The 15,984-nt window shown below is 48.3% G+C and overlaps 1 protein-coding gene across 1 annotated transcript in view; it reads left to right on the forward strand.

The window, feature by feature from the left end:
- The window catches only part of MORC2 (MORC family CW-type zinc finger 2), a 49,745-nt gene that overhangs the window by 30,061 nt on the left and 3,700 nt on the right, over nt 1-15,984 (forward strand). The window contains 11 exon segments of the mRNA XM_086623465.1: nt 2,029-2,111; nt 2,961-3,046; nt 6,268-6,408; nt 6,939-7,093; nt 7,229-7,357; nt 8,693-8,798; nt 13,987-14,119; nt 14,471-14,545; nt 14,667-15,050; nt 15,447-15,554; nt 15,660-15,714. Coding sequence (XP_086479591.1) covers nt 2,029-2,111; nt 2,961-3,046; nt 6,268-6,408; nt 6,939-7,093; nt 7,229-7,357; nt 8,693-8,798; nt 13,987-14,119; nt 14,471-14,545; nt 14,667-15,050; nt 15,447-15,554; nt 15,660-15,714 — 1,455 coding nt within the window.

A 15,984-nucleotide genomic window follows, 5' to 3' on the forward strand; every position in this document is an offset into this window, starting at 1 on the left:
TTTTTTCAGCAGGCTCCAGACTCCTGTGTGTTCACCTTCAGCTGCCTCTCGATGAGGAAGTCGGTTGCACAGTGCAGCTCTGCAGTGACTTGCTTGATAAGCTGCTGTGAACCTCGGAGCGGGCTGCTGTGGGGGTCGGTGGGACAAAACTCGAATGTGACACTGCATGGGAAGGAGAGATGATTGCTGTGGTAATGGTCGAAGTAAGTTGACCGTGCCCATTTGCAGTCCCTTACTGGCACACACCAAAAATATGTATTTCCCAAGTAATACTGACCATGGCATGGAGGACGGTGGATACTGGTTATCAAACGCTGGCTGCAGGATCTGGATTCCTTCTGACTGGCAACTGGGTGCTGCTTTTTGGAGAGGTGCTTGATAATCTCTGGGAGCCAATTGCTATCCTGTCGTCTTCTTGCTTACCTTGCCCTCTGTAAATCCTAGGCAAGGCCACTCCTGCACGGTTGCGTTCCCTTCTTTTGGGTGTCTCGCAGCCAGTTTGTCTCTCCCTGTTGGGAGAGCAGGGAGGGAGATGGCTCATGGGGATGTGCTGCAACCATGCTGCTGCCCTCCTGCTGCAGGGGTGTGGGCCTGCTGGTCGCCTTGGTGTCAGCCACACCACCCCTCAGCACGTACTGGTTGTGTTTGCACATCGTGTCTGTGCCACTCTTCTAACCTGTGCTTTATTCATTTGAAGAGATGATAAATGACTAGAAGTAGTCGTCATGCACATTGACATTTCCATTCATACTTTATTTATACTGGTCCATTTCTGTTAGAAACCTCTACAGTTCATGAAGACTGCAGTGTCGCTGCATCCTCTTTCAGAAATTTCCATGCTTGGAATCGAGCACGAGGAGCAATGCGGCGAGGTCAGTGCTGCATCCACAGCACGCGTGCCTGAGTTGAGTGCTTGCAGGTGGCAGCTGCAGCTCTGACTTTCCCTGCCTAAGCAGGGCATTACTTGCTAGTCCGTGCCTACCCCTGTGCTCCTCATAGCCTGTGGGATGGAGGAAGATTACTCACTCAACTGGTTCTTGTACAGCTGTGAGCAGATCAGGCTTCTGACCTGAAAGGGAGCTTGAGAGGGTTGTAGCCAATGTGCTTTTGGATGGAGGGCATGCAGATGCCAGGTACATGGTGCTTATTTACCAGAGCACCTTGTATCTCAGTTTTAGGAAGGGATCTCCTGGCTGAAAATTCATAGATTCATAGATTTCTAGGTTGGAAAAGACCTTAGAGATCATCGAGTCCAACCGTCCCTAATCCCCATTAAACCATATCGCTAAGTAGATCATCCACCCTATTCTTAAACACATCCAGGGACGGGGACTCAACCACCTCCCTGGGCAGCCTATAAAAATGACATTTATGGAATGAATCTTCAGCACTACAAGGGTGGTGCGTACCTATTGCCTTGTTGGCAGTCTGGGAGAGAAGTGAAAAGTGGAGTTTCTGAAGTGGTAAACTTTGTGCGTGCAAAGATCAGGTGTAGTGGTAGGTTTTCAGAACCTTGCATCCTATTTTGTGTGTAGCACAGATTTGTCTTTTTCCAGACAAAATTTAGCAATTATCAAAGATAAAAGCATTTCTGAGAGTAGTCCTTTCCCTTCATCTCTGCAGGAAGATGCCCTCTTTGTAACTCCTTTTCAAGCCTGAACTCAAATCTTTGTTTTGTGAGAGCCTTTCTTCACCTTCATAATTGTGGGCAGAGCAAGCAGGGCCACTTGCATCCTAACTCTTTCCAGCTCCTCGCTAACTTCCTCACGGATCCTTTCTGTAAACATGCTCCTGCAGAGCTTAGCCCTGCTCTTACGCTGGTGTTGCCTGCAACCTCCGAGTTTGAGATGACATGTCGGTGCTGCCCTCCCACACGTAAGGTTTTATTTTGTGCCTTTTTGTGTGACCTTTGCACCCTGGTACGTCAGTCCAGCAAAGGCTCCTGGAAATCAGTCCCCTCAGGCGAATGCTTACGATACGCTGTCTGTGCTGAATGGCTGACATCGTCCTTCTCCCCTTGCGTTTCAGCGGAGGAGAAGGCTCGCGAGGCAGAGAGTAAAGCCCGTGCCCTTGAGCTGCGCCTCGGAGGGGATTTCACGCGGGAGTCCAGGGTGAGCCTTGTGCTTGGGCAGCACAACACGGTCGAGGCTGAGGGACACTTGGGAGTGGGGACCTGGAGCAGCGCTGGCTGGCCAGCACGCGGCGGCAGCGCCCGGCACGCGGGTGACGTCCATCGGCAGGGAGCTGCCAGCGGCCTTCGGGCAGCGCTGTGGTCTCAGCACCACGGGACAGGCTTTGGCACACACATGTGGTGTCCAGCCCAAGCGGGGAGCGTGCTGGCATTCCCCTGCCCACAGCCTCCAGTATATCCCAAGTGAGAAGGCAGTCCCCGCCCTCAGGCACTGGTTTTGGTGTCAGCCTCTGCAGAAGAGGCCAGGGGAACACGGGGTATTTGAACAGAAGTGAAATTAGATGCTCTTCCATTGTTCCCCCACCCTGCCTGTGCAGCTGGCTCTGAAGCATTTGGGCAGGGGGCTGTTCGCTCCCTCTTGAGGGGGGCCAGGCTGAGCCGCAGCCTGCCACGGGGTGGGAGCAGGGCTTGCGGGGATGCCAGGTGGTCAGCAGGTGACACCAGCTTAGCCCTGTTGGCATCTCATGGAAACACCAGTATCCAAGTGCCCTGGATGTTGCCCTGTGCCTCCGTTGCTCTCTGGTTTCAGCTACCTTAGACATTTAGTTACATTTAGGCGTTTTCTTCCAAGCCACTGTGTAGCTGCTTAAACAACCCAGCAGGTGCTGCCCTGAGGTAAGGGCACGCTGATTGTGACCCTTCACTGTTCACGGGTTCTTCACATTTAAAACATTTCTGAGATCTTCTCTAAGGGGGAAAAAAATAATAGGAGTGAGTTAATGTCCTGAGTTTCACAGCAGCAGCTTTACTGTGCGATGCCTGTTTGCAGGTGATGCTGCGTCAAGTCCAAAACTCGGCAGCGACCATGCGCCAGGAGGCGGATGTCAAGAAAAGGATCAAGGAGGCGAAGCAGCGGTGAGTGCAAGGTGGCTCAAAGCTCTGGTTTTCCCAGGCTGCTCACCCCACGTGCTCAGATGTCTCTCCTGCTTTGCTTATGTGCTGGAGGGAGCAGTTCAGCTCAAAGCTCGAGTATCTGTGGGCATCCCGTATGCCCCGGCTGTTAAACCAAGGCGACTGAGTTTGCTGTTCTGGTTGCTTCTGCTGTTCTCCTCTCACTTGCCGAAAGATGTTTTGGTATTTGGCTTGTTTTCTGTAGATGTTTACCTGGCTTTCATGTCAGCTTTTTTCACTCTCTTGCTTTTTCATCTGTAGTTAAGATTCAGGGAAGCAAACAAGTGTTAGCAAGTTACAGTGAAATGGCTTTTAGAGTTGTAGAGATGTTCCCTAAAAACTTGCTAAGTTCTGTTACACTCAGTGCTGTGAAATCCCAAGACATTTTTCTAACTCAGCTGTGGTTGCAATTAGCTTTGCTGTCAATGTACCCACAGGAATCTTTCACTTTTTATGGGTTTTTTTTTCAAATTTGTCATACACATTTCACAAATTAAGACGTACCAAGAAACAAATGCTCTTAAACCAAATTCCGAGTCTGAGGAAGTTAGGGATTTGTATACACCAAGTCTGCGTTCCCACCTGATTTGTACCTACCAAGCCTACGTTCCCACCTCATTGTTTTGCATGCTAGTTTGCATGGCTGCTGAGGTCAGAACTATCTCAGAGTTGTTGCCAGAGGTAGATTTAATGCATCCTGAGAAGATAAAATAAATCAAAAAAGACAGCTTTAATTTAAAAGTGCTAGAGCTGTGGTGTGAAGAATGAAGAATGCAGAAACTCTTGCGATAAGCTGTTTTCTTCAGCTTCCGTGTACTTTTCCATGTACAACTTGTCTTTTAATTCTTGGGTTTGATGACATTAGTGCACAAAGTAAAATTTTGTGGATGGTCTTCTGGCCTTCCTGCCAATGGGCAAAACACTTTTTCCTTTTAAAAAAAGCTGAACAACAAACAAAGAACTTGGACAATACAAGTTGTTTCAAAATAGCTTCTCTCTGCCCTTTACTGACTAGTTGGAAATGAGATTCCGAGTTTTCTTCAGCAGTTCTTTCTGTTTAAAACTAAGAGGGTTTGTAGTCCACAAAGTGTAAACCAGCTGGTTTGGAAGAATACTCCAGTTGTCGATACGTCAAAAGTTTTATCTCTAGTCAGATTTCAAATACGTGAGGATGAGGAAAACAGCTGTATGTGACAGCTCACCAACAGCAGGGAAAGGCCTTTTGTCCGGATTTCTGTACAGACTGGACCATGTGTCTTCTGGGGCGAGAGCTTGCCGGGTGCTCAGCCAGCTCTGGGCAGGCATGGCACTTTCCCTGTGTCTGCATTCGTCACCGGTGATCAGAGACAGCTCAGAGGGTCAGGCTTTTCCATAATCTTGGACTTTATACAGAAAACAGAAGAAATTCCTGAAAAACATGTATAATAGGAAACCTTCTGTATGAAGCAGTTTCTGTAGCCTCTCAGAGAACTCTTGAGTTACAGAGACTGTCCTGGGACAGTTTTCTGCTGGTGCTGGGTGCATCAATGAAAGAAATACTCTCTGGTTTCCAAAGTCTGTGTGAGGTCAGGTTATAAATCCAGCAGACAGGGCAGATACTAAAGTCCTAGTAGTAAAATCCTGGGCTTTTGGTCAGCTACTGCTTAATTTTCCATGGTTTGGATGATAATTTGATTTCCTTTCCTCAGTGATAAAAATGAGGAGATACCCTTCTGGTTTTCTATGTGAGTGCACATTGTCTTGAAATTCAAAGCTCTACACCTTTTCCAGAAGTTAGAAAAAGAAAATTAATCCCCGAGATGAGTGTTTTGCCACACCTACTCATGCTCTCAAATCATGGTTGTCCACCTGGATGAGCTGAGAGCAGAAGGGTCCAGCCTAGATTCTGTGTTGGAAGTGCTCCCAACACCTCTTGGCAAAGGTTTAGGTTTGAAATTACTGAAAGCTGCTGTTTGGGGCGTTTTCCTGGTAACTTATTTTGGAGTTACCTGGTTTCAAGGAAGGTGTGTTACGGGGTACCTGTATATCTGTGTGGGGAAGCGGACAGCCTTAAACAGAAAATGAACATGAAATGAATCTATTTCAGAGATCTGTTTTGATGTGCAAGACAGACTTACTCACTTAAGGAGACATCAAATTCCAAATTGGGATAAAGCATGTAAGTGCTAAGGATTTGATGTGGGGGGAAAAATGAGAGGTCAAAAATGAGAGGGATGGGTCGGATGGTGGTATAGACTACGCCTTGCAATAGTTAAAAGTTTGGACCTCACGTTTCATGATACCTTCAGCCTGAAACTGAGGATCCTCATTATGAAAAGTCCTCAGCAAGGTGCTCATGGAAGCTGTGGGAACCCACTTAATTACGGTGTTAAAGGGCAATAGTTCTGTTTGTGCGGCACAGAGATTTTGTTTGATTTATAACACAGAGAGATCTGAATCTCCTGAGGCTTTCTGCACTGCAGGAGATACAGCTCCTGATAACCAAAGGTTCAAATTCAGAAATCCATTTGTGCTTACAAACATGCTTGAGGACAACTTCTGTTGAAGTCATCTGCTGCACAGATAAAGTAGAATTCATGCAAATTGCTATCCTGTCGTTTCCAGGAAAAAAAGCGTTGCTTGGGCTGTGCGTTGTGTCTTCCAGCTTTCGGAGTTAGAGTAATAGCACTGTAAAACTTGTAATTACAAGAACTTACCCAGAATCTGAATATCAAGACTGTAGTTTTGTTTCAAAATCTTTCAAAATCAAATTCCTGTGCCTTATCTAGCATAGAGATCTACATCTGGAAAATACAACCCAAAATAGCATTGGAGCAGAGTAGTCTGTACCTAACAGTACTTTCATAAAAGTAGGTAACTGTAATTTTTTTGAACAAGCAGATCTGAAATAAAAACCAGAATCCATTCCTGAAGAAGAAAACATACCCAAATGAGTAATTAGATGAGCAGAACTGTCCAGCCTGAGTTGGTGGCTCTATTGCAAAGTTTTTTGTATTTTGTTCATGCTTAGTTGCAATGCACATTCAACAAATGCTTCATGTTTTTTAGAAATAGCAGACTACAGGACAGACATTAGTAAACCCATAATACTCAAAGGTGCAGAATTTCCATACCCTCTGCCTAGTGACAGTAAATAACCAGTTTTGTTCTCAACATCTCTGAGGCTCTGTTTCATTCTCTTACAGGGCGCTGAAGGAACCCAAAGAACTGAACTTTATCTTTGGTGTGAATATTGAGCAGCGTGAATTGGATGGCATGTTCATTTACAACTGCAGTCGACTGATAAAGATGTATGAGAAGGTGGGCCCGCAGCTGGAGGGTGGCATGTGAGTTCCTGGAGATTTTTAAGCACTTTTTGCTGAAGCCTGACATGTTCCTACATCTAACTTAGGCTGTGCAATAACCCTATTCTGCATTAATCACTCTTCATGAGCATGAGGCTTACTCATTTTGTCAGCATTTTGTTTTGATTCTGACAAATAAATTATATTTAATATTGCCCAGTATTTCCTTGATTTCTTGGTAGAGAGTTCTCTACACAGATTTTGGTCATGCCTGCAGCAGTATGAGGCTTTTGTGCTCAGTGCTGGCGCTTGGGGTTGACAAATACTGGCAGCAATAGTGTCGCACTCTAGGGACAGGGAGAATAGGTCTTGAAAGCAAATGAAAACATTTGAGCCGACCTTGCTTTCTGCATGCTGGCTGGAGTCTGATTCAGAAAGCTGCTAAATTAAAACCAGTACTGCTGCAGGAATGAGCGAGTGAGCGTATGCGTAACCTGCCGTTTTCAATATTGCTTCTCTGAACAACAGCCTGGTAGTTTGATGGTGTTTGTGACTGTGTGTCCCTCTTGCAGGGCGTGTGGTGGAGTGGTAGGTGTGGTGGATGTGCCCTATTTGGTTCTGGAGCCAACCCATAATAAACAAGACTTCGCCGATGCCAAAGAGTATCGACACTTGCTGAAGGCCATGGGAGAGCATTTGGCTCAGTATTGGAAGGATGTTGCTATAGGTAATGAGGCTTCACAACTGCGAGGGGCTGGGAGGGGAGACTTTGGCTGGAAGGCAGCTAAGGGCAGCCAGGAGTGCAGGTGGTGAATTTTGTGGTGATGGCTTCATACTGAGCAGGGACTTGTTTGTTTTCCAGCCCAGAGAGGTATCATCAAGTTCTGGGATGAATTCGGTTATTTATCAGCAAACTGGAACCAGCCTCCATCTAGTGAACTGCGCTACAAACGTCGGAGAGCCATGGAGATCCCGACCACGATTCAGTGCGGTACGCCTGACCAGGCTGTGATTAGGAGGCTGGTCCTCCCTGGGGAAGTGGGGAGGGACTCCTGGCTGCAGCTGGGGAGCAGCTACATGGGTAGGAGTTTCGAGATGAGCTTCGCTATCATTGTCCCATTCTAGAGCTTGTCTCCTTCTGGGAGTTGCCTTTGATCGTACACTTAGATGTCTTGGCGTAAGGTTTCTTTCCTGCACAGTTTCCTGACTGTGAAGTTCTTCAGGTGCCCTTACAGAGTGGGGCAGGTGTGGCCAGTAGCCGTTTGAGAATGGGCTAGAAGCGTCATATGAACTGGAACTGGCCACAGCCACCGACCCCAGCACAAGAGTAAGATCTGAAACTCCCCTCTAGGCAATGGAAAGCGGTCAAGTACTTTGAATTCTGGTGCACAGGCCTGCTGATTGGTACTAGGTGTGAGCACAGAAGGGGACCATTTACAGTCAACTTTCAAATTTCATACAAGTTCTCTTCTGTGCACCTCTAAACAATGCTGGCTCAGGCCTTACTGGGGTAAGGGAGATCTCAACACAACCACTTTGTCTCTTAGTAGAAGGACACCAAACTACATCAACCTCATTTTCCCCACAGGGCTTGGGGATGAGGATGTCACAAGGAATGTGAGGCCAGTCTTGTGGAATTATTTAAGCTCTGCTGTCTTGATGGTTTTCTCAGACCTTTACAAATTCCTCCCGAAGAGGAGGGGCTTTCCTGCCATTCTTCCTGCCATTCTTCCTGTCCTCTGCTGTTGACTTCCTTCCGGAGCCTAATTTAAGAACATTTGCATTTTCTTGCCAAAACTTTATTTTTTTTAAGCTGTTGAATTCCTGGCAGGCCAGTAATGCTCTGGAAGCCAAGTCCGTGTTCCTGGTTCTTCTAATATTTATTAGATTATTATAGATTTTTTGTTTTGTGGATAAATCTCAGACTTGTTTTGTGTTGATATCCGTGAGAGACAGCCTGACTTCTGAGATGAGCCGTGATTTCAGGGCTGGCGGTTCGGTTGGGTTTGCACATGCTGCCAGTGCAGCAGGGAGCATGAGGTCCTCTGGTGTCGCTTGATACCAGGCTTCATCGAGTCCTGTTATAGATGCCTTGTACGAGATTTGAGGTCTTCCTCCAAGCACCCTGTGAGCATGAAGCAGGAATAGACTCAGTATATCCTGTGGCTGTCTCACTTTTTTCTTTTTTGGCCACTGGTCTTGTTGGATATACTTTGGAAACCGGTGTGGTCCTTGGGTGTTAAATGGGCTTGAGAAGTGCTACAGAAAGAAATGATTTTGTGGCTGAGGCTGTCTATTTCTGACTTGCAAAGTGTTTGTCTAACAGATGTGTGTCTGAAATGGCGGACTCTCCCATTCCAGCTGAATTCAGTGGAGAAGAATTATCCTGATAGCTGGGTATGCTCTATGAACCCTGATCCTGAGCAAGACAGGTAAGAATCAGTTCATGCAGAGACTTTTCTGCAGCATGCCTTATCTGCACGTTGGGGTTTTTTCTGGCCGTCTGTACTTGGAGAACAGTTGGAGGCATAGGCAGTAATTCTGCACCTTTAAGCTGTGCTCACAGCCTGTGAAAAAGTGGTGATGATGGCGGTGTTCGGAGCCGACACGGTGGTGGGCGTTTGTACAACATACACGTTGCAGAGGGCACCCTCAGCAAGTCTGTAGATGATGCCAAACTCAGAGGAGTGGCTGCTACGCCACGGTCGTTCGTCCATCCAGAGGGAGCTGGGCAGGCTGGAGAAGTGGGCCAACAGGAACCTCGTGAAGAAGGTGCAAAGGAGAAGTGCAAAGTCCTAGCCCTGGGGAGGAACAAGCCCAGCACCAGTGGATGCTGTTGAGCCTGGAGCAGAGAAGGCTTGAGGGGATCTCATCAATGGATGTAAATACCTGAAGGCAGGCTGCAAAGAGGACGGAGCCTCGCTCTTCTCAGTGGTGCCTGGTGACAGGACCAGAGGCAGCGGGCACAAACCAGAACACAGGAGATTACACAGGAGATTCCTTCTGAACATCAGGAAACACTTTTTCCCTGTGAGGGTGACCAAGCGCTGGCACAGGTTGCCTAGGAAGGCTATGGAGTCTCCTTCCTTGGAGATATCCCAGGACACAGTCCTGGGTGACCAGTTCCAAGCGGCCCTGCCTGAGCAGGGGGTTGGACCTCCAGAGGCCCCTCCAACCTTGATGAAATTAAGTTCCTTTATGGTTTTTCTGCACTGCCACTGGAAATATGATTGCAGCCTTAAGTTTATGCATGTTAATTTTAATGTGGGTAGCACCGACAGCGATTGAAGAAGAGTCCTAGGCGGAGGCTGGGAGTGCTCTGTGGTCTTTGCAATGTCTTCATTGCTCCTGTAGCTCCAACCCATTAGACACACAAACTGCAGCAACACCTGAGCTGCAGTGAGCCCAGGAATGACATTTTGCACACTCGAGGGAGCGACACGTCGATTCGTTTACCAGCGCCATGTTCCACAGTTATGAAGTTTAGGTAGAATCTAGTCATTTATTTGAAGGAAGAAGATGATTGCTCCAGGCTGCTGCTTCTCTGTGGAGACACACACTGCTGGAAGCTGATTCTTGTCTGCGTTGTGTAATGATGGAAGCTGCTCAGCTGTCGTTCACGTGCCTTGGCTCAGTGCTTAAAGACAAAGGGAATGAATCCCACTGGTAACTTTTAATTGGAATAAAAATTTTAACGTCCGTGGCTAAAAAGGCAACAAAGAAGTGTTGATGTTGACATCTGGGAAGTGTTGATCTTCTGGCTTCTTCCTTTTGGCACCTGTAACTGGTAGAATACCGATGCTAACTTCCTGTTGCTCCATGTATTTGTGCTCTGCTGTGGAGCTGCGAGGAGTGTGGTTGTGCTGCGATGTCCTCCGACTAAACTGCTGGGGGGGCAAATCTGCAAGCCTGGGAGGAGCCTGCCTCATCTTCAGCCCCTCAGGTGGAAGCAGTGGTGAGGCTGGGAATGTGTTGCTGGTAGACACACACAAACATGGATAGACCATGCATGTATGCATGTCCGGCCACACAGATCAACACCAGCAGACGCGCAGCAATCGCACAAACAGCACCAGCAGCCTGATCTTTTTCCCTCTTGGCTGATCGGGATGAAGGACCACTAGTGGAAATATGTCCTTATCTGCCCCTGGATCCTATCCCTCTGGTTACTTGCACTGGGACAGATGAGCCCTGAGGCCTGCAGCGCCAGGGCATGAGGAGTACAGACCTCCTCACATGGACACAGGTAACACATGCACGCTGCAGACCTCCCAGTGTTCCACCTCGGGCACGCTCTCCATCCCAAAGTGGCTCTGGATCCTTGCTCTTCCCAGGTGCCTCCTGCCTAGAGGTGCCCACAGCTCTGCCTGCACCCCCATGCCTGTCCCCAGCAGTCAGGCAGAGCTCCCCAGTCACTTCAGTGGTCAGCTACTGCGAGCTTGCCCTTAGACCCTTCCTCATCTTGCTCCAGGCCACCCCCTCGCTGGCTTGTCTGGCCCGACGTTTGCTGTGAATCGCATGTCCATGCGCCGCCTGCAGCTGCTGCAGCTGGTGGGGCCCAGGCACACGGGCCACTGCGACCAGTGGTCTCACCAGCTGCTGGCACTCAGACCCCCATCCGCACACGCGGAACAGAGCCCCTTGCCCAGGAAGATAGAAATAGGGTTCAGTGTAAAGCCAAGTGACTGGCCAGCTGTTTATGTACAACTGGCCCTTTCTAACTTTTTATTTCTCTGTTTTCCATGTTTGTTCCTCCCTAAATCATGTCAGTCCCTTCCCTTACCTGCTTTTGGTTCCTCCCATCAGTCCAAAAGATGCTTTGGAGGGCCACTCCCATTCACAGGACACGGGGGCCGAGGCTGCCCTGGGACAGCCCTGACAAACGGGGTGTCTGTTCCTCTAAGTACAGAATTTGCATTCCCTGAGCTGCCTTTGGGCCTCTGGGCTTGGATGGTCCGGTGGCGCCTGGGATGGCCTGGGAGTAGCCAGGGAAGGGTGTCACTGAGGCTCCCCTACCTGCCGTTGTCTTTATGCCCTTTGGTGTATGTGCAGACGAGTGTGCAATCATGTAACCTAACAGGAACTTGATTTACCAATGAAAGAATTTAAAATTTGTGTTTGCAATACCTGGGAAATTGGGAGGGATTTAGCTGTGTTTCACATGAGAACACGTTGGGACGTTGTGTACAGCATGCACGTGCATGGTGGTGTCCCACATTCCCCTTGCAGGGAGGTGGGAAAGGGCAGGTGGGGTGCTTTGGACAAGTAATCCAAACTTCTGGTCGTTTCAGCTTCTTCAAAACGGATCTCAGGAGTCTTACCCTGGGAGGATAAATCTAGAATATTTTTGGAACGAGTAGGCTCACGTGCAGTGAGTGCAGTTGTGTCCTTTTACGCGAGGCAGAAGGTTTTCTGCAGAAGGTTTTCTACAGAAGTTGCACCAGCACTCCTCTGGCTTGGTGCCAGTAGAAAGCAGGGCTTTGTTGCTTCTGAACTTCCTAGTGCTCCACTACCTGATGTTTCCTGCTGTGTCCTTGTGCCATGGGTTTGGACACCTTCACTTCTGTGCCTTTACCATCTACCCGAGCTGTTCCGTTCCAGGTATTTGTACTGTCTGAGGGAGGACTGAGGATTTGGGAAGCAATGCTGTTGCCACCATGGATGAGAGGCCTCAAGCTTGTGTGCCGTGAGGGTTTGTGCAGAATCTCATCCAGCCAAGCTGAAGATGAAGCGCTGTCAGAGTTGATGTTCAGCCTCTCTCCTGGTGTCAGAAGACCACGTGGTGGTTTTGGCTGCCTCGGTGTTGTCTGCCTGCGCCGTGTCCACTATTGGCACTGAGCTGTTCCCCACCCTTCTGATTTGTCCACCTACACCTCAGTTTCTGCAGGTGGTACATTGTCCGGGATCATGGGAGCCGAATGCCCTTCTCCATCTCTGTCATGTAACGCAGTCACCTCTTCTGATGCCACGGTCTGTGTTGGGGTCAGCACTAATTGGCACCATTGCTCACTTTGTCATAGAGAAGGCAGCGTGTCTTCTGTGTCAGCTTGCTCTCCTCCCTTTTCCTGCCTAAAATCTAGTTGCGTCCTAAATGCCATTTGGACCGTGGCTTGAAACACCAGCTGAATATGACACTCTGGCTCAAAGCTCCTGGAGTGCCACCAGAGTCTTGGTGTTGAGTTGCAGACTGTTCTGACTCCAAAGATAATTCCTTTTTTCTGACCTGCTCCCTCTAGTGATGGAATCTGTGGTTTTGAATGTCGTGAGCAGTCTTAATTTTTTCCTGTCGCAGAACTAACCAGTGCTTGCGTGCTTCCTTGTGCTGTAAGACACAGCTTGACCATGTTTTCAGCCGCAGTCCGTGCAACGGCGCAGGAGATGGCGTTTCTCTGCCGGGAAACTTGTGTGTGTTGCCACTTGTTCAGCTTTATCTTTGGGAGTTGCAGCTTTGGTGTCAGGCAGTGATTTCGCAGTGGTGACAGATACTTTCTTAGCTGAGGAAATATCACTCTGAAAAGCTCCCCTGCAGTGCTTCAGCTGAGAAGAGGCTGATGGAGAAACTGCTGCTTGTGCTCCTTTCCACTGAAAAAGCTGATCACAGTATGTGTCTTGCAGACTAGGGGATATCCCATCAGTTGGCAGGTTCAGAATGAGACATCTTGATAAAATCACCTCTCCTAGAGCTCTGTGCGATCACGACAAGAGCAGAGTCTTCCTCTTATCTGTGAGACTCACACTCGTGGGAATTTTTAGCGCTTGGCTCCAAGGCAGTGTAGGAGTCAGCTGTATCTCTCGTGTTGTGCCAGAGTTGTCTTGGTGCTGCTGCTATCTCACAGCATCCCTGCAGGACTTTGCCCCGAAGGGATCGATCCTGGTGTGTCTGTCCATGACTCAGTTCTGTGACAGGAGATGAGCCTGGGAACTCCTCAGACCCCTCTTCTTCCTCTAGCAGTGCTCCAGGTGGCCAGCTGCTCAGCCAGAAGTTTGAAGGTGGTGCCAGTCCACTTTCATCTATTTCCTACCTGCTTTTTCCTCCTCTTTCTTCCAGGATTCTGCAGCTGAGAGGACCTGGGGGAGCAGAATCCTTGCCACTGTTTTGTAGGCCATAGGCTGAACAGGATGGGAAAAACAAATAGTTAAAGGATGTTGCAAAGGAAAACTTTCTGGCCTTGAGCAGCAAGGCAAAGTGCATCTTCTGTTGGAAGGCTCCTGTAAACGACGTCTTAATCACGGGTTACTGGTGATAAGGTTTCCTTTCTAGATGGAAAGGAAGTCTGTAAAAAGAGGAATTGATATGAAAGCATAAGTTGATGGAAGGAAAATTGCTGTAGAAGTCCAGAGTACAGAAACGGTATAGAGAACCCCTCGCAGCTGTTCCTAAGCTTTGTTCAGCTCCTGGCTCTGAATTGGGAATTCCTGTCATAAATGGCTTGGTTTTTAACAACTGTGCTTTTGATCCTTAAATTGTATATGTGTTTCCCAAGAAGAAAGCCACTGTTCTTGAGATTGTGGCTACTGTGGAAAGGGAGATGGATTTACTGCTGCGTTTGGGATGGGGTGTGGGGACAGTGCAAGTCCTGCTGTCGCAGCTGAGGTTGCCGTGCCTTCCCTTTGTGCTAGATGTGAAGCTGCGGAGCAGAAGCAGAAGGTACCACTGGGAACTCTGAAGAAAGACTTGAAATCACAGGAGGAAAAGCAGAAACAACTGACAGAGAAAATCCGCCAGCAGCAGGAAAAGCTGGAAGCTCTGCAGGTGAATCTAGAAGTCTCCCGCTACGCGCAGCAGGTTTGAGGGACCTCCTAGTGCAAACGGCTGATGCCATGTCTGTCTCAGCCTCTAATGCCACCGGTGCTCCTTCATGGGGTAGGCCTTGTTTTAGTAACAAAAATGAGCATCTTGGCTTGTGTTTCATTTTCTGCTAGGAAAATTGGAGTGTCTGCTGGTGTTTGGATGAAGGGATGTCTCTTGAAGGACACAGAACACACCTTCCTGTAATTGCTGATTTTAAACTGGAAGACTGTTTGCTGGACTGGGTTCAGGCAGGCCCTGACATCTTTTAAAGATGGCCTTTCTGATTGATTTTTTATTTTTTATTTTTAATAGAAAACCACTCCGATTCGATCTCAAGCTGACTTAAAGAAACTGCCTCTGGAAGTGACTGCACGGCCTGCAGGAGAGGTAAATGGATACAGCTGTAGGCTTTGTACTCTTCTGTGTTCTCCTTAGCTGCTTGGAAAAGCAGTGCCTGATTCTTCCATCCTTTCTCCTTCTGAACTCTCATTTGTTTCAGAACACCCAGTCACAGACCCGGCCTCAGCGCCCGCGATCTCCTCCTTTACCTGATGTAATCAAGAATGCTCCCAGCAGACCACCACCACCACCTACACCTGTTCACAAGTCCATCAGTCAGCTGAAAAAGAGCTCTTCAGCTTGTCCAAATACCAGTACTCCCAAACTGGCAAACATGCTCTCCAAGGAGGAGGCCAGCACTTCCAAGACACACCAGCACACTGTGACAGCTGGAAAGTCTAACAGCGCTTTAAAAGCTCCAGCCAAACCAGGTACAACAACGAAACCACCATCTGCTGTCCTGCAGAGCCCCAAAAGCTCACGTGAGACACCCAGTCCAAAAGCTGCCAAGCTGCCAGCACTAAAGAAATCTACCACTGTCAAATTCCCACAGGTGAGACTCAATGGGATGAAAACTGTCGGCTCCTTACCTGCTGTTCTGCACAGCTTGGGATTTGCACCATCGCATGGGATTTGCACCGTCGTCCCTGCGCAGGACAAGATAACTTTTACTCCACTCTTGAGTTAGGGTGCCATTCTACACCCCTCCTGCAGGCTTGTTTCATCTCTTTCCTGCTAGACCAGACTGTTTTCCCAGAAAAAAAAGAATGTGGAGTGGTGGGGCGGGTGTTTGCATGGTCATGTAGCACCTGCTAAAACCTTCTGGAAAAGCTAATTAACTATCAAATGAAATACTGGACACTATTTTATTTGAGCATGTTTTTTTGACTGAAAGGTTTTGGTTGGTATCCTGCTGGAATTATAGCTGGAGCTTGTTTGCTTCCTACAGGCCTCCGCCACTCGGAAGAGGATCCTGAACACCACAGAGGATGGTTCTGAGGAGGAGAAGACAAAACGGGGCAAATTTCTGGCAGTGAAAGAAGAGGATTCCAGTGAGGTGGTGGTAGAGGTGAGAGCGGACTGGTTTCCCCAGCAGCAGGTATTTGTCAAGTGTTTATAATCTTGCTGGGAGGCAGCTAACCTGAGCTCGCTCTGCTTACAGCTCACAGACAGTGCTGGGGAGGAAGAACTGGAAGAACTGAAGAAAGCTCAGAAAGGTGAGAAACGAACCCTTGAACTGCCTCCGGTATCCAACACTCTGGAAAAGAACTGTTGCAGAACTAGACTTGCTGGTTAAACATAATGATTTCATTAATGAGCTTTTTAAAATCAGAATTAGTGTAAATTTGAGTCCCAAACCCCGAGATGACTCTAACTCACATGAAACATTTTGACAAGGAAGATCAGAGGAGAGGCAGCTGTGGTGTGGGAAGATCTGTGATCTGAGGGCTGCGTTACGTTAACGGACGTGATGCTTGGCTGCGTGG

This window comes from Tauraco erythrolophus, chromosome 19, assembly GCF_009769465.1.
Source record: "Tauraco erythrolophus isolate bTauEry1 chromosome 19, bTauEry1.pri, whole genome shotgun sequence".
Classification (NCBI taxonomy): Eukaryota; Metazoa; Chordata; class Aves; order Musophagiformes; family Musophagidae; genus Tauraco; species Tauraco erythrolophus.